This window comes from Eschrichtius robustus, chromosome 16 (assembly GCF_028021215.1).
Source record: "Eschrichtius robustus isolate mEscRob2 chromosome 16, mEscRob2.pri, whole genome shotgun sequence".
Lineage (NCBI taxonomy): Eukaryota > Metazoa > Chordata > Mammalia > Artiodactyla > Eschrichtiidae > Eschrichtius > Eschrichtius robustus.
In genome coordinates, this window is record NC_090839.1 from 4,107,286 (window position 1) to 4,131,555 (window position 24,270).

The following is a 24,270-nucleotide window of genomic DNA, read 5'->3' on the forward strand; positions in this document are numbered from 1 at the left end:
GAAGTGGCTTTGCAACGTGCCATACCTCTCCGCAAACAATTTCCTGCATGAAACCGGAGCCCTGGGCGTCGGGCCCCAGGGCACAGCTGGGATCGTTTTACCCATTAGGGAAACTGGGGTCTTTGGATGGGGCATTCTTGGGGAAGGGCTGTATTGTTAAGTGAGGACCCTTTGAGTGGGTTTTCTCCCCCAGGCAAAACTCATTTCTTGTCCTCAAAGAGGTGGAAATGTGAACCGAGCAGAAGCCATAACTGAGGCCTTCCCGCTGCAGGACCCTCTCCCAGGGGGCTCCTGAAAGGGCAGGCAGAGCCTGGGAGGCAGGGAGGTCCACTGCCGGGGCAAGCATTTGATGGTGGAGGTCTAAAGCCTACTCGCTTTGTCTGGCCTTGACTTTAACCTATCTCGGAAAAGGGGGGCAAAAGAAAAAAAAAGAGGCCTGTTACAAAAGAAGAGCTCTCTGCTGGCTGAAAGAGGAGACGTCTCCCCAGCCTATCTCTAGCCCGTTCCCTGTTTTGAACGGAACCTCCTTGCCAGAGCTTCTAGGCAATTTCAGAGCCTGCCATCCACCTGGGAAGGTGTGAACACAATCATCGCTGCTGACGTGGCCACGGCGAGTTCTCTCTCCCACAGGCTGGTCCCATCTTTGATGATCACAAGCTCAGGATGGCAGCAGCTTCCACTCTGAGAATGTCAATCTGGAGATTACTAACTTGAGTCTTGCAAGAAAGTAGGGACCGTGCTTATAAGGAAAGACTTTTTCTTCCCAAGTAAAGCGTCTTACAGGAGCTTGACATGCAACGTAAAGACCTAGAAGAAGCACCTTTCCAGGCCCCAGTGGGATATCTGTGCCACCGTTCTCATCTCCTGAACATCCAACAGAATGATAACACCAACAGCAAAAGCAACCAGTGCTTTTTCTGTGCTGGCCTCTGCTGCCTTCCTAGAACACACCCAGCACAGCACATTCCTACCACAGGGCCTTTGCACTTACCCTTCCCCTGCCTGACATCCCCTTCCCTTCCTCATCCCTCTGGCTCACCCCTCCCCACTTCCTCCAGTTCTTTATGCCAATGTCACCTGGCCAGTGAGACCACCCCTGTCCACCCAAACTGCAGCCACCCTCCAACACTTCCTGCCCCCAGCCTGCTTCCTGCTCTCCTTCACATGCCCTACTCTGTGTTTAATGTATTGGTTTGCTATCTGTTTCCCCCACTATTTAAGTGCCAGGAAGGCTGACCTTCTGCCTTATTCCCTGTGGTGTCCCCAGCATCTAGGACGGTGCCCTGCACATCACAGGTGCTCAACAAATCTTTGCTGAATTGAATAAATGCCACGATGGATGGTGGTTTTAATCACATCCCTCCCTTGCGGAGAAGGGTTTGGGTTTGGGTTTGGGGTGAGGAAGAGGAGAAAAAGGAAGAAGGAAGAAGAGGCAAAGTGGGGACCAGCTGGGGCCTAATTCATGCTCTCCTGGGGTCTGTCTCTGCCTCTCCTCTGCATTTTTATTGTGGATGCTGACAGAACCCTCTCCAGACGACTCAAAGCAATCTGCCACCAATTCGGAAAGCCTCCTGGATACCAAACAGGGTTTCATCCTCCCTTGATCAGACCCTGTAGGACCCCAAGCCCCGCCCCAGGTCATTACTATGAACATCAATTACCATCCCATTGCAGATGTGTAGGCGACTCAGTAATAACGATTTCTGATCGACTGAATGACAAATAAACCCAGTTGGGCTGCAGGAAACCCTCAGGATCATACAAAAAAGACAAGTGGGTTAAAAAAAAAATTCCTAAAATGAACTGGAGGACTCGGAGGGCCTGGTGCCCAGCTGCTATAATTCACCTCTGTCCAGAATCAGCTGCTGAAAAGAAGAAATGATTCTTTTTGTAGAGACCACCAGTTGCTATGGGAGCAGAGGAGCAACATGGGCACCGATAGATGAGCCTGCAGGGGCTCTGAGAGGCAGTGATCGGTGAGATTTGTCCAGACCTGGTGAAATCCAGGGCTGGACATCACTGCTCAAAAGCTACAGGGAGCGCAGGACTCAGCTCCTAAGATGCAGGGCAGGCGGTCCACAGCTTTAGGCTGTTCTGTCCCCAGGGGTGATCTACCAAAAGCACCATTGCCTGTGGATGCCCACCACACGTGGTGTCCCGCTGGCCGCCCGCACAGACCAGGTGCGCCCCACACGTCCTCCGTGCCCCCCATGTGGCAGCGACTCAGAAAGCAGCTTCACCTCCTCGGACGCACGCCCCCGGCAGCACCGCTGGCCTGCTTTCCTGCTTCTCTGTCAGGTGTTCGTGCCGTCCTTGAATTCCTGTGGGGAGAGAGCTGGTTTGAATGAATCAAGCCACATTTCCACAGGGCTGGTTCTTCAGCGTCCAATTACGAATGATTTCCTCTTCCCACCAACACGAGCGCGGTCCCCCAGGTCCGCATCTCAGGCACAGTTTCTGAAGGCTGAGCACATGGTGGGCGGATTCCTACCAGAGTCCAACCTCCACCCACACTACTCAGTTATCCATCAGATGTTAAGGAGCCAAGAAGAAAAATGTGGTTGGCGCTGGGGTTTCTGGACAGCAGATCCTGGGACCCTGGCTACCACAGCACCTGCCGCATAGAAAGCCCCTCTGCTTGTGCATTTTACTTGCTCAGGAAGTGCCTGGAGGTCCCATCCCACCAGCGACGGCTCTTGGAAGAGGCTTTACAAGGCAGCTCTGCCTGGCGGGGTTGATGGATCTTGGCCCAAAGTAAAGAAAAAGAGGACCGAGGAGCATGAGTAGTAAAAACCAGCTTACATGGCTACCACGGGTCGAACCTAGGGTCTTGCTTATTTATTCAAGTCCACAGTGACTCACAAGCTTCTCTCCAGCAGTTAGAGTAGACTACAGGGTCTCAAACTCGGGGGCCTGGGGGGCCACCAAGTAAGATGATGAGTGACACAGGTGAATGGACGTTGCATGTCCCACTAGAACCTGAGTGGCCCTCACTTGGTTCCAGCCTATCCGGCCAAGAGGGGATGTGGGCTGGTGACACCAGATGGTCCCATTTGCTATTTTTAGAGAAGCTAAAAATATGCATTTGTTGAGGAGGGGGGTGATTCTGCAATTTTTAAGTGTTGGCAACTTATTCAAATTTTGGCAGATTGCTGTGCAGTCCAGAAGAAATACGTCTGGAGACCAGACACGGCCGTGGCCACGTTGCAGGCCTTGCTTTGAAAGGCAGTGAAGGGACGCGGCTGCGGCACCCTTGGCGTGCAGCCCGCCCCCTCCCCGCCTGCAGGACCGCGTCGGGCGGAACAGGCAGAACCCTGCTGCACCCACACGGCCCAGGGCAACCGATCTCTGGAAATGCAGAAAGCCAGGGAGGGGGTCGTACCCGCGGGCAGCCGGGGTCCAGGCGCAGAAGTGCACGCAGGCGGCGTCCCCGCTCTCCGCACAGGCGCAGCGCGGCGTCCCCTTCGACGGCTGTGAGCTGTGCGGCAAGGTCCCGGCGGACCTCCTGCCCCGGAAGCTGCCTCTGTAGTTGGACAGTCCATAGGGCACAGTCCGTCTGCAAAGGACAGAGAAAGGTCAGGGCCACGTCTGGACGAACCGCCCCAGCCTCCCTGCTCGTGGAGCTGGCGAGGGCGTGCGAGATGGTGGGCCTGGGTGGGGATGAGGCAGGCGGTGCAGTCCTGTCCCAGGAACTGGTATCCACACCCTCCCCTGCACTTTAGGCCTTGGGAAGACTCTGGAGTGGATCCTTCATCCCCGCTACCCCCTACTCCCCAGGCAGTGGGCTGGGGCAGCCAGGATGGAAAGATGGGGAGACCCTGGGGGAGATGGACGATGGCCTCCTCTTGCGGAGGGAGCAAGCAGACGCCGGGTGGATGCATTTTTAGTCTTTTCAAGACCCAACCATGGCCAGCACGCCTCCCAGCCCGGGTCCTTCCAGGGAAGTTCTGGTTTTCCTTCCAGCACTCAAACCCCTGACATGGACAGTCCTGCTGACCCGAACGCTGACCCCAGTCTTCATCCTTGAGCCAGCGGCACCTGAGCCTGGTCTTCCAGACCAGTAAGATGCCTTCCAAACCCGCAGCCCAAGGCCGGCCCTGGCTCCCGCCCTGCTGGCCACCGAATTTCTTCCGTGAGCACATCATATTTATAGTCTGCACTAACTGGAATAGGACAAATCCAATTACGGCCGTTAGAGACACATCCTGGCCCCTGAACACGGCTTCCTCAAAGCCACAAACGTCAGGGGAACCCTCTGTGCCCTGTGAGATTCAGCCGAGGACAGAACTGACCTTGGGAAAAGTCTTCTTATGAAACTGTTTATCCATTTCATTTATGGTTGGAGCTGGGACGAGGGTGATGGTGTCATTTGAAACAATAAATGTTTACATCTGTTTCTTATGCTCGTGTCCATCCAAACCACTGCTCTCCAGGGATGGGAGGACACGGCCAGGCAATTCAGTGGGAAAAAGTTAAAAGCATATGCTTAATTCATTAGCACTACTGAACAGGATTTGGGGGACAGATTACTAATAACTAGAGGAAACACATGTGGCCAAAAGTTACTTTTCCAATAAGTCTTGGCTTTCCCACTAGTCCCCGAGATCTTCCACCTTGGTTTCTGTGAGCCCCAGAGTATCACCAATCATCCACCTCAAAAGGGATTCTGACATTCTCTGTGCATTTTCAAAATAGCATCAAATAGAATTTCCTTTAATTTGAAACACATGCCATGGAGCCTTTCTGGGGCGGTGAGGGCAGAGTCGGGGGGGGTGCCCCATCGTGACCTGATGCTTGGAACGAACCTGTTCCCTGCTGGGCAGGAGACTGGAGCTAAGAACATAACCCCATAACCCCACCCTCTCTCTCTTTTCCCCTCTCCCCACTCCCTCCCACCGAAGTGAGTTGAGAAATGGCCTTGTAGTGGCTTCCCTGGATCCAAGCAGGCCCAGTACTGAGCAGTCTGTGCTCACAGGATAGAGAAAGCAAGCAGGGGCCAGTCCCCTTCTGAGCTGAATCTTGGCTAAAACCCCATCTTTTCTCAGGAATGGGAAATAGGGGTGGGGGTGAGGTAGCAAAACAATACAGACATTGTGGTGAGGCAGGATTTGGCTAAAGGTATAGATTTCCAGTAATAGGGCCACATTAAATCTCTAGGTGTTGACATTAAACCCAGACCCCCATTTCTTGGTGAAAATTACACACAAGGAATAACAACCAAGGCTCCCATTTTTCCATCAACAGCAAGACCTGCGATTTTGAAATTGCTGTCAGTGGATTAGGCGTTTGTGTGCGCAGAGCCACTCAACTTTGCAAACGCACAAAGTGTTTTTAGTGAGCAAACAAGGCTACGTTGTATTTGGTAATAGAGAACCGCTAAGCGCTTTCCCAGCAGCCTCGTGGGAGGAGCTAGTATGCAAATGAGCCCTTGTAACTTTCCAAGAATGCTTATGGAGGCAGGAAACCCCTGCTCCAAGCCCCAGGTGCACACTCCGCTGGCTGACCTGGAAGCCGGTGGGGGATGACGAAAGCTATGAACCAGAGGACTTAAGAGATGGTCCAGACCACAGAAGGCCCGCCCCCCCATCAAGAGTTCCAGCTCCAACAAAGGCCCACCTCCCATAGGTCGAAAACTTAAAAGGTTTTTAAATCAATCTGATAAGTGCTTAAATAAGAGAGTTCAGCTTCAAAACATCTTGGAAGTTGGAGCTTGATGTTAGGATTCTGGGGCTCCTTGGAGTTCCGTGTTGGAACATGGCAGCACAAGGTACATTGCCTTCCAACCTGCTCCATCCCACATGCAGGCCAAGCTCCATCTACCCGCCATTCCACAAGCAGCTGTCCCCTGACCACCCTGTAGGCCTTGGGAGATGTGCTGGAGCCCTGTTCTGTCCGTGGGTATCAGACCCTGGAAGTGGGCTCAGGGACATCTGAGTAGAGGGATTCCAGGATCGTGAATACCTGGAACATGGTCTAGAAGAAGGGGTATATGGCTTTCAGTCTCATAGACTCCTTGCAATGGGGTGGGAGATATGGCCAGAGGAGGGTCAGAGGCACCCTCTACGCCACAGGGCCCAGGGCAGGTGTCTTTCTTTTTTCTATATATATGTATTGTTTTAAATTAATTAATTAATTAATTAATGTATTTATTTTTGGCTGCGTTGGGTCTTCATTGCTGTGCACAGGCTTTCTCTAGGTGTGGCGAGTGGGGGCTACTCTTCGTTGAGATGTGCGGGCTTCTCGTTGCGTTGGCGTCTCTTGTTGCGGAGCACGGGCTCTAGGCGCGCGGGCTTCAGTAGCTGTGGCTCGCGAGCTCTAGAGCGCAGGCTCGGTAGTTGTGGCGCACGGGCTTAGTTGCTCCGTGGCATGTGGGGTCTTCCCGGACCAGGGCTCGAACCCGTGTCCCCTGCATTGGCAGGCAGATTCTTAACCACTGTGCCACCAGGGAAGCCCCTAGGTGTCTTTAGGTTTAAGAGTGGATACCAGCTCCTCAAGAGTACAAGAAAGGGCTACTTCTTTTGCACCTGCTGTGGACCCAGTACAAGGCTGAGCAAATGAAGACTATTAATTAAGCAACTGGTTGTTGATTGTGAGATAAACTAGTCCAATAAGACTGGATTCTCTCCAACCTAAAACATTCAACAACCACAAAATTCATTACAAAGAATTTCCAACACTTGCCAAGCATCCACTATATCTGGACATACCTCATTTTATTGCACTTCACAGATATTATGGATTTTACAAATTGAAGCTTTGTGGCAACCCTGCATTGTCAGACGATGATTAGCATTTTTTAGCAATAAAGTATTTTTTAAGGGATATACATTTTTTTAGACATAATGCTATTGCATACCTAATGGACTGCAGTATAGCATAAACATAACTCTAATATGCATTAGAAACCAAAAAATTCGTGTGACTTGCTTTTTCACTTCGTTGAGGCTGTCTGGAACCAAATCCACAGTATTTTCAAGGTCTGCCTGTATCTCTGTGGTATTAGTCTAAGTGTGATGAGGATGCAGAAAGGCCTTAAGGAGTTCACATGCTACTGGTGTATGAAAACAGTACAGGTAAAGGAAACCTGACAAGCCAATACGCCCAGGTATGTGCAAGGTACACAGAGCACAGAGAAAGGTTACCTAGTCATCCCATTATTATGTTGTAAAGCACTTACATGATGAGCACTCCACCCGCTCCACAGTTTCCTGATCTATGAAAGGGTTGTCAGACGGACTGAATGATACACTGCACTGCATGAAAAATGCTTAGCAAAGAGCTCCTAGTGGTGAATTAATGTGGCTGCCATTGTTGCTTTTTTTGGTCTGGGAATTCAAGTGAGTTGTACCAGGCAGAAAAACCCCATCTACCAGGCCTGCGTTTGAGATGTGTGACTAAGTAATAAAGACAGGTAAGAAGGAACCAGAGTGCCGCATGGCACAGCAATGCCATTCTTTGCCAGGCTTCCTTTTGGCTGGTCCATCATTCTACACTGTCTGTCCAATAAGCACTCATGTTTTAATTGTTTTGGTACCTTTATCATTTCTTGAATGTTTCTTGAACGGTGACTTGGAAGGACCTAATGATGGAACCAGGAAAATGAAGTTAAATCGGCTGAGAACTTTGACCAGCACACCATCTGACCTTGGTTTAGCCTGTGTTTTACAGTGGGGCTTAGAGAACACAATTCTTTGTAAAAGTAGTCAGCTCTTCCACCTGTTAATGTTCTAGTTATAACACAGAGCTCCAAACAAAACAGAAGCAGATGAGAAGATGAGTCCGAGTGCTCTTAGACAAAACACCCCAAAACATTCACATAGGCAATGTCTAGCATTGTGTGTATTTGTATAATAAATTGTTCTCAGTGTATGTGGTCAGAACATTCATTATTTGCTCAGTGATGGTGGTGCCAGAGTCAAATATACCATTTAACATTTTCTCCTATATGTCACACATAAATGTTAAATACTAAACTTCCAAATCTCCTGTATTCATTGTTCATCTGCATCATCACACTGGAAGAACTTTATTTCTTTCTACAAGAAGTTTTTAAATAAGGAAAGTTGAATGTTTCTTTTAAGAATCTGTTTTTAAGTTCACTGTTGCCTTTTCCTAAACGAATCAACCATCTCCATCTCTCTGATCGGAAAATTGGCTTCAGTCCCTGAAGTGAAAGGAGGGAAACAGATATTCACAAGGGTCAGCCAGAAGCAGCAAAAGGAGCTTCACTGGCCAAATTCTAAATTCTCAGGAAAGTTTATCAAATTGTCCTTGAAGACCCAGTTATCATATCCTGCCCCCCAACACTGAATAGCACTCAACGAATATTTGTGGAGTGGTTTTCAATGTATGGGCCCTGGACTAGACTCTGGGTGAACATCCATGAATGAGACAAACCAGTGGCCCTGTACACACACAGTTTTAATCTAGTACAGAGGTTAGCAAATTGGCATTTTTGTGGGCTTCATCCAATCAAAAGAGGGTGGTTTTTCTTTAATCTGAAAATTTCACATAAACATCACAATTTCCAGCTTCTCTTGTATAACTGGAAGTTATACTCACTCCAACCCCACACTCCAACATGGCAGCAGGTGTCTGGAGCTGAGTGATACTGTCAGAGCCTGGCTCAAGCTCTCTATTTGGCCCCAGTCCCTGTATCTGTCCTTCTTTGCTTGCTTCTCTCACCTGTCTAGCCCTCAGGGGCATCTCAGTTTACAACCCCTGCTCTAGTGGCTTGTCCCATAAAGCAAAGCCAGACAGGTCAAGTGACATGGTGACAAAATTAGCACCTGCTACTATTTTTACAAATAAAGGTGCTGTCATTATCAATTCAAAAAGCCTAGGTTCTAGCGGAGTGTCTCCCCAACAAACAGAACATTTTCACTTCACGGTCAGAACATCAAGTTGATGCTCTGTCTTCTCTGGTTCACATTTTTCCTTCTGAAAGGGAAAGCAAGGGCAGGATCGCCTTTGGGACACACTGTACAGAAGGCGCGACTCTGCTGACCGGTCCTGCAGCTGAGAGGAAGGGGAACAACTGTTTCCCAGGGGTAGGCAGACAGGCAGGGGCAGCAGCCCCAGCTGCCAGGCACCAGCAGTCATTAGATACTACCCCCCCAACACTCCCCAGAGAATCAACTTCGGGACTCCAACATGCTTTCTAACTAGGGCTTGATTTCAGATTTTATTAAATTCCTTCCTTAGAAGACACCACTCACTTGCTCTCTCAAGCTTCAAAATATCTTCTTGGGCAAGGAAGAAAGTGTGGATCAACTTCACTGACTGTCTTTGTAACCTTAGCCAGAAAAAACTGCTAGCTAAGAACTCTGTTTAAGAGTAAGACAGGATGAAGTAACTACAGGAAGTGGCTGAATATTCAAAGGCCTATAAAAGCATCCATTCACTTCAACAAGCATCTACTGGACCACCCCCCCTCCACTGCCACTTTGCACAAAGACATAGAGGCAAGAGGGAAACACCAGCTCAGAGAGAGGAGTACCCCTCTCGAAGGACTTAAAAGCCCAGAATTCTCTAGAGCCTGGAATCACCGCTGGCTGTTTTTGTCTCCTGGAATCCAATCTCTTATCTTTCCCCTGGGGAATTATCCCTCCCTCCCTGTGTGAGGTCGTGCAGAGACTGTCCATTGACAGTCTCACCTTCCCCTGCCTCAGGACTCAACAGGTGACCCAAGCTGGCCCATCACACCCTCTCCCTCCCAAGACTCCTGAGCAAAGCAATTCAAGGTCAGAAAATACTCTGAAGCTGTTACTTGCCAGGTGGCTCCGTCCTGCCTTGTCTGTTCGACTGTGCTCCCACTGGGACCCCCAGTCCTGTCTTGGTACCTCTCCTTTCTAAGCCTGGTGCTGCTTCTCCCTCCCTTCCAGTTTGTGGGCCACGCTGTGTCCTCCCAATAAACTCCTATGCTGTGTTAGCAACACTAGGTTTCTGTTGCTTGCGACCAGTGACCTCTAGCTGACCCTGGAACTCACTTTCTCCAGATGGATGCAACCATGATCTCTTGGGCTTCATAGAAAGACCCGGAGTCTCTGCCGCTGACAAGGACAAGTAGAGATTTTCTTCATCGAAACAAACACAAAAGAATATGTTCCGAATCAGGACAAAACCTAGCCCACGAAGCTGGCTGGAAGCCTTTCTTCCCAGGTATGCCCACTGTGAAATGTTTGGTTTGGATCACACTGTCCTTTGGGCAGGTGGAAGCAAGCATATGACCCCATGACGCTCAGAGCCCAACCCCCAGATACTTGGCTGACCACATCACAAGGCTGACCCTGCAGTGACTTGACTCCTTGTCCACTCACCAAACACCTGTGAAAGTCTGCTTGGGACAGGCCTTGTGCCAGACAACCACTGGGTGCCCTTCCAACCTCCAGGAAAGAACATAGCCAAACTATATCTCCTCCTTGACCTCGTTATGCAAGCAGAAACACACACATACACTTTCTGGTTCTAAAGAATACGACACAAACTTCATGCTCATAAACAACATAAAGTGAACTGGCAATTTGTAGCTTTACTTCTGCAGAAAATCCCCGCATCTCTAAGTGGGAGGATCCCAAGGCAAATTGTTCCTCCACCACCTGGCAATGGAGAAAGTCCTCCTGCAGCCTCAGAAATAGCCAATGACCCCAGAGCATTTCGAAATATCAAGAGAGTGAGCAATGTGCTGTGGGTTGGAGATTAATTTTTTTTTAAGACATTCCCCCCACCCCCACCCCCACCCCCAAAAAAACAACACATGATTTTTGAATTTGTCCAGGACTTGGTTGTTGGGGAATTTTACCAGAATTACATACATTTTCAAAGAGAACATTGACTCTCCATCAATCGGACCCAAGGAATGGGGGCGTTCCTCACCTCTGCTGCAGGTGTGGCTTCCTTCTTGTCCCCCGGGGTTGGTAACAGCTGGTCTCTGCCTGTTCACCTCGGCACCCAGGGCAGCCCAGGCAGTACCTGGCTCAGAGCAGGTGCCCAATAACACCTCAACATCTCAATAACAAAGGTCTGCTATGTGGAGAAAGGAGGGAGGGAAGGAGGTCTCAATTGGCCATTTCTTCTAGGCCATGCCCAGTCTGCCAAATGTACAGAATTCCTGGCTGAGTCACTGGATTTCACTATCGTTGTCCTCAGTCGGCCCCTCTTTGAGGTTCTTCTAGAGAGAATATGGTCTCTAGATCACTAGAAATGGAAGAACCATGTCTTGCTAGTAACTTCCGCAGACACGTGAGGAAGAAACCAGGCTACCCGGATGGATGAGGCCTCAGAGACAAAACCAGAGGCTTCCCTCGGCAGACAGACCCAGGTTTCTGGCCCAAATTGAAGACTAGCTCCCTGAGAGGCCCTAGGTGAGTGGCTTCTCTCTGGGGTTGACAAATGAAATCACTGGCTCTCCGGAAGGTCCGTCCAGCTCCAACTTCCATCGAGAGATTCCCGAACGCCCTCACTGTTACTTGAGCATCTCCAAACAGCACAAATCCTAGAGCAGGGCCAAGCCCTTCTCTCCAGCAATTAAACCACAATGAAATGTGGGCTCTCTACCCCACCCAAGCAGAGAGATTCCCAGGATCTCACCAACTGTTATTTAGAAAGCTTTGGCCCAAAGAGTAGGACTCTCCCACGTCCTACCGCCACATAACTGAGCTTAAAAATCACCCCAAAGCCACAGGTTATATCATCCCATCAGCCCCCTGGACACGGCAGCCTCCTCCCCTAATGCAGACACAGGGGCTCTGAATGAAGGGTATTTGACCAGTGGTCAAAGCAAGGGAGAACGGCAGAAAAAGCCTTCTGTGTTCGGTGTGTGGGGTGGGATTTCCAAGAGTGACAGCTTTAAAAAAAAAAAAAGTTAGGGCAACAAACGCCTGCAATATTTGGAGAATGAAGCCATCTATGGAATCCAACAGATTAGCTGGTTTCCCCTCCATCTGGTACAACCCAAATGCGTCCACATGAGTTAGGCTAGAGTTTCTCTCCCCAACCCCCAGTGACCCTAACGAATTCCAGGTCGAATGTAGGCATGAGCAATCCACGTCTGTCTGGCATGGCCTCATTATAACTTTATGCAAAGCTGCAGACAGATGTGGCTCAAAATAGTTCCCAGCAGTGGAAACAGAAGGGGTAAAAGGAGCAGGTGTTTTTTTAAGAATGGGGGTATTTGTACAGGGATAAAAAAGAAAGTACAGACACCATCACACATGCCTTTAAATAACCCACAGGAAGCAAGAGAAGACACCGTTGCTAATTTTCAGGAGATTTCATCTTAAGGATGAAAAGTCCTACTGAAGGAAGACATGCTCGCCATGGCAACAAAAATAAAGACACTCATTTTCTTCCTAATCTAATTGTTTGCATCCTGTGGTAGCTCTGATCACTTGATTGCTTACCTCAAACTAAGAAGACTTGAGTCCCTCTAGAGAGGCAGGCTTTATCCCCAAACAAGAACCAAGCACAGGGTCAGATCCTGTCTTTATTAAAAATGTCGATATTTGGTTGATTATGACTAGTGATGTTTGCACTAATTTTGACTTTTTAAAAATATCGCATTAAGTTTTATTTTACTTTTTGACATCTTCAAGTTTGCACCTGAAAGAGTGGGTCATGAGCCTCACCCTATTCTCCACCCTGCAAGAAACCCATGGAAATCAGATTTAGAAAAACCCAGAAAAGCTACAGACACCTCTGCTCTCTTGCCAACTTGCTTCTGGCTTCTGGCAAAGCTGTTGGCCGCTCCCCAAGCTGTGGGCGGTTCGTGCCATCATTGAGCAAGAAAGGATCACAGCACCTCGGCCACATCAGCCTCCGAGGCTTTCTCATGGATGCATGAATCTGTTTCTGTTTTTTAAATTACTGGGCCGGGCACAGGGTTCGCTGGCTGCCCTGTTCTAGTGTTACTGTTTATTAAGGCCTCCTGCTAAGTCAGCCCTGAGAGGCTATGAAAGAAGAGAAGATGTCCAGGGCTCTGAACATTGCCAAGTTCTCCCAAAGCTCTTGGCTCCCCCGAGATTCTGAGCCGGGGCAGATGAGAAAGGCCAGGGGACGCCCTATCCTGCTGTCCATTCCTGGGAGACTCGGCGGGGGAGCAGGACTTTAGAAACCCCCTGAACTGTGTCTGGACCGGCAGCTCATCTACATTGTGGCCATTGCCCGGATTTATTTTCCTTCCAAATAAAATTGGTTCCTAGGGCTTCCCTGGTGGCGCAGTGGTTGAGAATCTGCCTGCTAATGCAGGGGACACGGGTTCGAGCCCTGGTCTGGGAAGATCCCACATGCCACGGAGCAACTACGCCCGTGAGCCACAATCACTGAGCCTGTGCGTCTGGAGCCTGTGCTCTGCAACAAGAGAGGCCGCGATAGTGAGAGGCCTGCGCACCGCGATGAAGAGTGGCCCCCGCTCGCCGCAACTGGAGAAAGCCCTCGCACAGAAATGAAGGCCCAACACGGCCAAAATAAATAAATAAATAAATTAAAAAAAAAAAAAAAAGGCTATGCCTTCCTGGGACTGGGTGTGCTAATGCCTAAAAAAAAAAAAAAAAAAAAAAAATTGGTTCCTATCCCAAATAGGGGGAAAGTGTGTGTGTGTGTGTGTGTGTGTGTGTGTGTGCACATGCATGTCCCATTTTAAGGAGGTCTCCGTTTCCACCGAAACATGACTTAGAATGAGATGGGGTCATTTCCCTCTTAAACAGTTGATCTATTTGTTATGTGCTCCAAAGCTGAGCGTCAGTGACACGGGGTTCCCTGGAGCTAGGAAAGGGGCCCCAGGCAGCCCCACTGGACGTGCTGAGATGCACATCCCAGGGCGGGATGGAGAGCTGGCGGTACAAAGCCCTGTGAGCTCCGACCCAGCCGTGGGACCCCCTTAATGAAAGCAATGTTTGCTGCCCAGCTTCCTTTGTTTTAAATTCTTGCAGGAATATACCGCACCAGAGATGTCAGAGCCTTTCATCTGCCTTCAGATTTAAGGCCAAGTTCCTAGCTGCAACGCCCCTTTCATCTAGCAGAAATCTAAATTCACCCTCCAGGGTCATGCAGGGTCACGACCTCTTTGTACGGAGTTTTCTCGAGGCAAATCAAACTGCCTTCCAGCCTCAAGCCTCTTTCTCATCCAGTCAGGATCAGACGCATTTCAACGAACCCATCTTTGTCCCTGGATATCTCACCTCCTCACACCCACTCTGGGGTAGAAAAGGGGACTTTCAGTCCAAGTGAACCCAACCGGAAGGTCACCTTGTGTGAGCCGACCTTGCCAACAAACTCTGAAATTTAGCCCCGAGGCCCTCAAATTTTAAAGACGCATCTTGCTGTGAAATGTTCTGAGCTACTGCTACCCAGACTCAAAATTGGGATGTAAACGTCTACTAGATTTCCAAGGGGGAGATGGTTACATGGAAGGGAAACAACTCAGAGCGTAAAAACAAGATCAGTCAGAACCCTGAGTTCAAGATCATTTCTAGTCTGGCTGATACAGTCTCTTCTTATGTGTCCTTATTTATTTACCATTTTTGTAAACAGATTCCGTAGTTATTTCCTGGGATCCCTTCCTAGTGGCCCCCACTCAGGTCCCCGGCGGTGCTGGGTGCATGGAAATTGTGTCTATTCTGTTGGACTCACCCGCACTAAGATTTCATCGTTCAACAAAAAAGTTCTAAACAGATCATTTGAATTATCCTGAAATGCCAGACCCCTTCCCTCTCCCCTGCTTCACTGTACCCACCTCCCCATTTAGCAGAGGGAGCCCAGGGCAGTGCCTTCAGAGAACACCATGCCCTGTTCCCCAAAATTCTAATTATTTACCAAGGTAAGTAGGACTCAAACAAGAAAGGAGGGGCAGAAAGGGCAGGACCAAATCTCATCAAGCCTGTAACAACCTTTGGCCACCAGAGCGCTTATCAAGCCGCTTATCAGCAGTCAGCCAAACACACCTTTTCCCAGGGTCTGTAAACCTTATGCAAATCAAATGCTAATAGACCACGCACCAAGGGCCATCGAGGAGGGAAAAACTGAGGTACCCGGGTGCGCGCTCCTCAGCGTTACTGCAGGAGGCAGCGCGAGACCAGTTGGAGGGTCCAAGGAAGCCCACCTCAGCAGGACTTGAGCTTCCCAGTCACCGGCTTCTCCAATCAGAGACTGGGATACGGCAGGTGGGGCGGCAGGAAGGGCTATGCAGCCCCAGGGGCTGTACAGTTATCTGCGTGGTCATGTCTTTGAGGTACTGAGTGTCTACTAGAGTCCAGACACTGTGCTGAGAATGCCCCTCGCGCCTTCTCGTGTCATCCTCACACATCTTCACTCACAGAAGTCACGGTCAACATCAGTGTGGACCACTGTCACCATCATCACCATCGTCTACATGATCAGGACGAAGCTCAGAAAGACTATCCTTCTGCCTCAAAAGCTGCATCTCCAGCAGCGATACTCCCAGTCCTGACTCACGGGTCACGTGACTGTTACTGGGGTCTCTGAAATCACATGGTGGGTGGGCAGCTGGCCCCACATCAGTGGGAGGCTGGCAAACCAGATCCATCCATTCCTCTGGGATGTTCTCCAACTTAAAATGTCCCTTCTTAGAAACGTGCTGACCTATCTCTCTTGAAAAACACAGGAGGCAAAGGTGAGTCTGTTGAATTGTTGCCTTTTTGTGGTAGAATACATTGAAATACAATTAAAATGTTTTGTTATCATTATTTTTACTCTGCTTCTTTGGGGAAACAAATGTCATTCCTGAGTCAGTGTGGCCAGGTTGATCATCTTGTTAGGTCACCATCCTAGAGTCACACTGATGTCTGCAACTTACCCAGGGGCACAGGGAGAGGGTGGCACCACCCCCAGGCCATGCAGCGAGTCACATCCAGGACACAGGGCAGAGCTCCTGGGTCTGGAGTCTTCCCACGAGATTACAGAGCCCCGATTTTCCACCACAGCCGTGATTCCAAACATCCTGCACTGCTCTTTCCAGAAATACATTCCTACTTGTCAGCCCATGTGGCTCATATTTTTGTTTGGAAACATGGTCACTGTCACAGCATCACAATGCCTCCCTCATTATGTCCTTGGAGGGATTTAACAGATGGCAGTTTCCCTCAATTCTCAGGAAAAAAGTGGGAAGGAACAGAGCAGGGTTCCTTGCTGGGGGCCCTGCAGCTAACTCCACTGGCCATCTGAGAATGAGTGGTTTCACTCCATAGCCAGGTGTACAGTAGCAGGGGCAGAGGGACTGCCCTGCTATGGGGTACCATTAGCACTGAGAGCTCCGTGATGGTTAATTTTTTATGTGTCAACTTGGCTGGGCCATGGTACCCAGATATGTGACCAAATGCCAGTCTAGATGTTGCTAGGGAGGTATATTTTAGAGGCAATTAACATTTAAACCAGTAGATGTTGAGTAAAGCAGATTACCCTTCATAATGGGGGTGGGCCTCGTCCAATCAGGTGAAGGAGAGGACAGAGAGGAGTGAGGTGCCCTGAGCAGGAAGGGAATTCTGCCTCCAGGATGCCTCAGACTGAAGACTGCAACATCAGCTCCTCTGTGTGTGTGTGCGTGTGTGTGTGTGTGTGTGTGTGTGTGTGTGTGGTGTGTTTATATACACATAGATATCTACACACACACGTCCTATTAGTTCCATCTCTCTGGAGACCCTGACAGACACAATCCCCCACCATGTCATAGGACACTCCTGTTTTTGAAGTATTCTCATGGAAAACAACCCCGAGTGCACAGGGATGTAAGCACATGGGCTACTTGTCCCTACTTCTCTCCTTATTATCTTATTCTTGGCAAATTTTCCATGGCCATAAGACGGGATGTGTTCTTCTCTGGTGTGGAGTTTTGTTTTTGTTTCTGTTGGCAACGGTGGGGTTGCTGGGGGGAGGGGAGGGGCGGGGCTTCCTAACGTGGCCAAGGAGAGCCGTGAGCATCCCTTGTCCCGTGGGTGAGCTGCCATCTCAGCCGCCTCCCCAGGGGCAAGAAGGGCAGTGCCCAGGATGCACTTGGTTCATTTCTCTTTGGGGTCCCGGATCTTCTGGAAGAAACAATGGAAGTTATGGGCAACAGCTCTAGAAAAATCCACATTCCTGCACACGTTTATAGGGATGTGAGACCTCTGGCAGCACCCACATGCCCTGGGACAGCACGCCTCATTTGTGGGAGAAAGACCCGCAGACAGAACCTCAGTGACAACAAAGACAAGGGCCTCACAGGAAGTCACCAGCGTTACTGAGATCTACTACGTGCTGGGTGCTGCTCGAGCTCAGGTCTGGAAGAACCAAGTGCATAGAAGGATGTGGGGAAACCAGAGAACTTGGATCTCATACCCAGAAAATACCTCTGGGAGCAGCTGGTCTCTCGAGCCTTAACTTTCCACGTGAGATACAGTAACTACAGCATCCCTCCTGAAGATTTTGGGTCCTTAAGCACAGCCAAAACAACCATTCTCCAAGAATGCCTGCAACCTTGCAAGCATCCTTCTGAGATACAGCTGGATTTTTGCCTCTGCCTCCATGTGACCGGAAGGCAGTAGAAGGAAAGACACCAGAAGCTGAAAATCACCCGAAGTTCAAGACTCTCGATTTAGGCATGAGGCTCCAGACTCCTGCGGGTTCCCAGCACAGCCAGCAGTGGGGACAGGATGCAACTCACACCCTGGAGAAGTTTCGAGAGAGCAAGAGGGTCTGCTAAAGAAGAGGGGGTGACGGCTAAGGGGTGGGGGGCAGAAGCTGGAAAAGTCCTCGGTGCACGCTACCCTCGTCCGTTTAGCTCAATGCAGCCATTTTTCAGATGTTTCCATTTCTCCAAAGGTCCACGTTCCCTAAAACCCATTTCCTCACTTCGCGATCTTATCCAAGATGTTTTAAAGTTTGCCAGTGGACCTGTCCATATATCAAAAGAGAATTTTTGGAAGGAAGGAAAGAAAGAGGGAAGGAGGGAGGGAGGAGGAAAAGAAAGGAAGACAGAGAAAGACCATCCAGGAACATCTTCCGTATAAAAGTTATGTTGCTTGTCTGACTTCAAAATGCTCAAGTCTGGCTATTGTCATTTTTTTTTTTGTTTCCCCGGGTAGCTCACGAAACTCCCAAACACCATATTTAATCCTTTCCCCCTAGTGTTTAAAATGAATCAGGGTCAGGGAAGAGGGGAAGAGGTAAATCAAGCTGTGAGGGGAACGTTAGCGAGTTGGCTGTCCTAGAAAAAGCCAAAGACCCATGGCTTCAACTCAGGCCCTACACGACAGCTCAGAACTGGGAGACAGGATTCCCACCAGGTCACAGGGCTTCGTGACAATCGCTTCCCGCAGCCACTGCTCAGGGCTTGGCAACAGGCAGAGAACTAAGGTGGCCTCCAAATATCCCCTCCTTCCTCCCCTCCTCTCCTCTGCAAAGGCCCCCCTGCCCCAAACTTGCTTAGCTTTCTTCTTTCTCCTTCTAGATCCACAGCTTGGGATTCCTACCAAGGCTGCCCTCAGTCCTGGGTTCTGTGAAGCTAATTTGGTCAGAGGACAATGCCGGGAAGATAAGAATCAGAAAGGACAAGTGTCAGGGTGATGGGGCTGTAGGAGAAGGTGACCCTGATCACTGTCTGAGAATAGAAGGCAATCAGTGACAGCCCGTCCAGGAGTCCCTCCCCAGCACACATCACTGTTATGACCTGGCCCCACCCTCCCTACTGTGGGCTGACGGTATGTGTAGGAACCTGATCGGACACAGCCCGGCAAGCAAATTCTGCCACCTGGGTCAGCTTCATTTTGGGGGACCCGGGATAAAATGCCCTTGAAGCCCTTGCTTCAAAAAGTATTAAGCATTTCCATTGTTGCGCTGCACACCTGAAACTAACACGATATTGTAAGTCAACTATACTTCGATTTTTTTTTAAAACGTATTAAGCATTTCAAGATGGCGACAATACACTTTAAACCATGAGGGTCTTTCTGAGCTGGAACCCTGTGCACAGGTCCAGGCTCCCCGCTGGAGCCAGCCCTGCTTGCCATGCTGGACAACAGGGTGACTTTCCAGTCCTCTCCCAGATGTACTTAGACGGCTCATGACCTGGTTTGAAACACATTCGGCCCCCCAGGTTCACCCTCCTTTGCATTTCATCCTCAAGGTATCGGTGAAACAAGGTGGGTATGTGAGGCCCATCGAGATATCACCCAGGGTGCTCAGAGGTTAGACGGCTCGGAATGAAGGAACCCCTGAAGGACACGAATCAAGGGGCTCCAAACACAGTGGCAAAGTTGCCTTTCCAGGCCAAGGGCTCCAGGAAGGCTAAGAATCCCTAGTCAGGTGCAAGCAGGACGCCCAAGAGATCCCAAGAATACCTAGAGACATCTAGAGACGTCTGGTCCAAGTCCCAGATTTTAGAGACCAGGAAGGCGAAGCCCAAAGGCTGGTGAGCAGAGCAAGGTCAAGCCCTCTTCACAGTTTGCAGGATGATGTTTCTGCAGAAGGGGTTCCTCAATTGAGTCGCTGCCCACGGCCTCGGGAGAGAGTGGGCTTTACAGCAAGGAGACCCCACAACTAACTCAGGTGCCACTGTCTCGGTCCTGCAGTAAGAGAGTTCTTAGGGACCGGAAGGGACAAGGGGAGCTGTCTGGGGCAGGGGGTGACAGCCCGGGGAGGACCCGTGGGCTTGCCCCCCCAGGAGGTAAGGAGCCCGAAACCCATGGAATTTCACCCCTACAGGGCAGGTTCCACTAGGCCCTGCCAAGCCCACCCCTGTGCTCCCTAGACAGCAGGCTGCTTTCAAGGAATCTGAAACTCCTTGGAGCCTGGCAGGGTCAGCAAGGGGGGCCAGGCCCACTTAGCCCCTGGGGCAGGAGATAACTTTCGGGGCTTCTTCCCTCCCAGAGGGACTTCTCAGGTGTCTAATCCCTCTGGCTGGCTCATTTCACGCAGAGGGAGGGCTCGCCCTTCCACCGGATCAGAAACTCTGGGGTTGGGTTTCTCCTGCGCCAGACCCTCAGAGGGGATGGGGGTCACACCCTTGACCTGCAGACCTGACCTGGGCTGGCAGGAGAGCCTAGCAAGGGCTGAAGGCTGTGCCAGGCGGGCTCTGGGCTGACCAGGCTGGGATGGGACCAGGTCATCCCGGAGTGTGAAGAGAGGGGCCTGGCCCAGGAGCCCCCGCCGCCAGGGCTGACTCACTCAGGAGTGTTGATCCAGATGATGTCCAGGTGGCAATAGTAGACACACTCTTTGTCCTTGTAGGTAAAACATGTACAGCGCCGGGCTCGGTGGTGCACAGGGCCCCCCTTGGCCGCCTGCTCCCCAAACCGACCAGGTCCCTCCGCCTGCCCAGGGCTTCGGGGGCTTGGACCGCGCACTGCTGTTGTGGGCACAGTCTCCTCCGTGTCCCCCTCCGATCTGGCTGCAGAGGGGGCCCGGGGCTCGCCGCTCCTGCCAGCGTCCCCAGGCTGGGGGCGAGGCACCAATCCTGCAGAAGGCAGATGGAGGGGCTCCTGAGTTGCCGAGGGTGCAGGCCCCGGACACCCACCATCCCCCAAGACCCAGGGGAGGGGGAGAGCCAAACTTTCTGCCAAGTTTGCAAGCTAATGGCACTTTCTGTTAAGTCTCCAAGCTACGCCCGCGGTTCGGAAAAGCGTGCAAAGCTAGGCGCGCAGTTTCTGAAAAGTTTGCAAGTTGCGTGCACCCTTGGTGAAAAGCTTGGGAGCTCTTCTCGTCGCGCAGCCTGCAAGCTATCTGTGCCCGCTGAAAACGTGCAAGCATTGTGCAGGCTTTCGGAAAACTCTGCAGTCATTTTGCACAGTTTGTGAATCGTCTGCAAACTTTTGGAAAAGTTCCCGACTTCACGAAAAATCGACAAAGTCCGCCCCGGGCCCCGGGTCTCCAGCATGCGTGTGGGCTGCAACCTCCCGAGCCCGCGGGGGGTCCGTGCCCTCAGGTTCTGCCCCCCAGCCCGCCCCCCGGGCGCCTGCAGGGGTGGCGAGCCGGGGCCAGAGGCCTCTGCCAGCGATGCCCCCTTCCCCGCGCCCCCCACCCCGCCCGTCCCGGGGTCCTTTTGTGTGCGCTCGCGCCAGGAGCCGCGCGCCACCCCTCCCGCTTACCTGCGGCGGAGGTCACTGCGAGCCCGAAAAGGAACCACAGCCGCAGCTCCATGAACCCCGGTCGGCCGCGGGAGCACCGGGCCGGAGGACGGACGCCTGTGGCCGCGAAAGGGCGCTCGTGCCGGGCACAGCGGGCCTCGCCCTCCGGCTAGGGGGTCTTCGAGGCCGGCCGCTGGCTGGCTGCGTCCCGGGCTGCGGCCAGGAGTTGGCTGCGACGGTCTCGAACTTCAGAGCGCGCTACCCATCCCGGCGCAGGGCTGGCCGGCTGTGGGCTCCGGCTCTTCTGCTTCCCGCACCACCCCCCTCGCCTCCCCGCCCCCCGGAGGGGCTGGAGCTGCCGCGCAGGGCCTTTGAACCCGGGGCGCACGGGGGTCGCCTCGCAGGCGCGGGGGAGCCGGCCAGGCGCAGGGCCGGGTGCGATGGGTGGGGTGGGGTGGGGTGGGGGCCGGGACAGCTGCCGGAAGGCCACGCGCGCGCACACACCCACGCTCACACGCGCGCACACACTCGCATACACACGCACACGCGCGAACCCACGCTCACGCGCCCACGCCGCTGCGTCGCTGCCCGGACCCTGCTGCTCCCACCGCAGCGCAGTGGGAGAGATCAAAGGCTGCGCCTGAATCCTATCTTTTATCTCTGGGGCTCTGGAAAGCAGCATTTCTCAGCGTTCACCTAATGACACCTTACCCTTGCACAGACCTGCCTGCCAAGGCCCTGGGCGTACTTTACACTCGTGACTCACGGGCACCGGCAGCGTCTCCCCGCCTCTCCCGGGAGCTCAGAGCTGGTGGGTTTGGGCAGCAATCAGGGGCAAAGTCAACCAAGAAGTAGAGCTAGCGGTCCTGGGGTGTCCCTGACTTGCTCACAGCCCCCTGCACCGGGGAGGTGGCTTCGGTGAGAAGCAGGTTCCTCTCCCAATCGTGGTCTTCCCACCCCACGTGTGGGAGGCTCTCCCAGCTCACCTGAGACTGGTCTCCTGCCCTGAGCAGCACAGGAGAGAGGGTCGGTTAATTTCCTTGCTAAACACCCCCTTTGCTGAGAACTGTGCCTGCGTATAGGAAGTACTCAAGAAAGATTTGTTGATGAATGAATGAATGAATGAAAGAATGAATGAATAAATGCTTCCCATGGACTCCGCCCTGGACTGCTGACCTCTGAGCACACCAAGAGGCACTTAGAGCCCCTCCCTGGCCAGAGTTCCCCGACCAGAGGGAAGGATATAAAGAAAGGCAGTGCTCCAGGTGGCATCGGTCACTTCCCTTTTGGCCACTGCCTACCCCATCAGCTTGGACTGGATGGGAGTTGGCTTCCCTGAAAACCCCAGGTAGGGCAAGGAGTCACAGGCCACACAGAGGAAGATAAACAGGTCTGAGGCCCCGGAGTCACTCCTCATGTCGCAGGGTACTTGTGGTGACTTGAGCACGTCCACCAATCCTTTGACACTCCTCCCACAAAAGACACAGTCGAGTACCACCCCACTCCCCTTCAGCCTGAATGACCCGCTTGGAAAAAATAGAAAGCAGCAGAAGTGACATGAGTGCCTTTGGAAGCAAAGTCATAAAAGGTGGTACAACTCCCACGTGGCTCTCTCTCTTGGGATCCTGGTCCTCTGAATACAGCCGCCATGCTGGGAGGAAGCCCAAGCAAGCCCACAGAGAGAAACTGAAGCCTCGCAGACAACAGCCCATGCCAACCACTGTGTGAATGAGTGAGCCTTGAGGTGACTGGAGCCCCCAGCCTTGAAGACTTCCAACTGAGGACTAGCCATCCCGGCTCTGTGCCCTGTCTGAATTCTGACCCACAGAACCCATGGGCATAAGAAATGGTTGTTCTACACCACTCTACTTTGGGCAATTTGTTATAGAGCTGTAGTAACTAGAAAGGTACCCAAATCCCCAGAATTGAGCTGATGCTTAAATTTCTCCATCACCTCCAACCCCCTTCCATCCTACCCAGTCCCTGAGTCCAAGTCAAGGTGTGGAGAGGGAGAGATACCATCTTTAAAGGTCATTTGTCACCAAACAGGACAAATACTCTACAGGGGCCTCTTCTTCATTTTCTGTGTTGCATGTTTTGAAAATTAGAAAAGCCCAAGACTAGGATTATCTTCTGCTCCTGCCGGGCTAGAATCTGGATCACTTTGTTATTATCTCTCTCCTTGGACTTCAAATATTCATCGCCTACAAAATTAAAAAATCTTGGATTGGGGGATGGCTGGAGAAATAGAAAATACAGTATACTAATCAGCTAGCTAAAGAGAAAAGGGGTAGAGGGCAGTTTCCTGGTATATTCAGACACAGGAGATGTCAGAGCTCTTGGACCACTCAGTGGGTCTGCTGCCTTCCACAGCTTGGACCAAAACCTGCACCACCCGGCTGAGCCTGCAAGGCATGCGTAGCTACGGAATACCAGCATGGCACTGGCCTGTCCTCAGAGTCTTCTAATCTAGTTGAGAGAAGGAGAGTATGGTCAGCTGGAGAGTCAGACGAGCGAGAGTTTTAATTGGTCCTTCCAGCAACCTGAGGACCATGATGGAGGTGTACCTGCCATGACACTCAACAGCAGTCGTACACAGGTGAGAAAGGTCTCCCCTTCTCTACTCCTTCAGTCCTTCTGACTGTGCCCAGGGAGCTCCTCAGTTGGGTGTGTATTTAACGTTCTAACAATCTCCCATTTTTGTGCTTAGAGTCTTGGGCAGGCCACAGAATCTAGCTAGGATTTTTTTCTCGTTTTTTTGTTGTTGTTGTGCTAAAATACGTATAATGTAAAATCTACCATCTTAACCGTTTTTCAGTGTACAGTTCAGTGGCATTAAATCCACTCATAATATTGGGCAACCGTCGCTAGCACCCATTTCCATAACTCTTTTCATCTTGTTAAAGTGAAACGCTACACCCGTTAGACGTTAACTCCCCATCCTCCCCTCCCCAGCCCCTGGCAACCACCATTCTACTTCAGTCTGTCTCTGATTTTGACTACCCTAAGTACCTCATGTAAGTGGAATCATACAGTGTTTGTCCTTTTGTGACTGGCTTATTTCACGTACCATAATGTCTTCAACATTCATCCATGTGTCAGAATTTCCTTCCCTTTTAAGGCTGAATAATATTCCATCATATAGATAGACTACATTTTGCTTATCCATGCATCTGTGACTAGACACTGGGGTTGCTTCCATGTTTTAGCCAATGTG

At 51.3% G+C, this 24,270-nt stretch overlaps 1 protein-coding gene across 2 annotated transcripts; it reads right to left on the reverse strand.

The window, feature by feature from the left end:
- Window positions 1-360: 360 nt before the first annotated feature.
- Window positions 361-21,126, reverse strand: EDN3 (endothelin 3). Of its 2 annotated transcripts, none has more exons than XM_068524446.1 (5): window positions 21,075-21,126; window positions 20,155-20,443; window positions 3,383-3,556; window positions 2,241-2,321; window positions 361-397 (listed from the first exon to the last, which is right to left on the reverse strand). In XM_068524446.1, the coding sequence occupies exons 1-5, from the start codon at window positions 21,124-21,126 to the stop codon at window positions 361-363; spliced, it is 633 nt and encodes a 210-aa protein (XP_068380547.1). The 2 variants fall into 2 exon arrangements, with proteins under 2 accessions (XP_068380547.1, XP_068380548.1); XM_068524447.1 differs by having other exon boundaries at window positions 361-401; window positions 2,280-2,335.
- Between the last annotated feature and the right edge of the window lie 3,144 nt (window positions 21,127-24,270).

What these genes read in the sequence shown, in the direction of transcription:
- EDN3 (XM_068524446.1), bottom strand. Translation starts at nt 21,126, where the DNA reads ATGGAGCTGCGGCTGTGGTTCCTTTTCGGGCTCGCAGTGACCTCCGCC. An exon ending in CGCAGTGACCTCCGCCGCAG is followed by an intron (nt 20,444 to 21,074) that starts GTAAGCGGGAGG and finishes TGCCTTCTGCAG; the next exon opens with GATTGGTGCCTCGCCCCCAG. An exon ending in GGGGGCGTGCGTCCGAGGAG is followed by an intron (nt 398 to 2,240) that starts GTGAAGCTGCTT and finishes TTTCCGAGATAG; the next exon opens with GTTAAAGTCAAGGCCAGACA.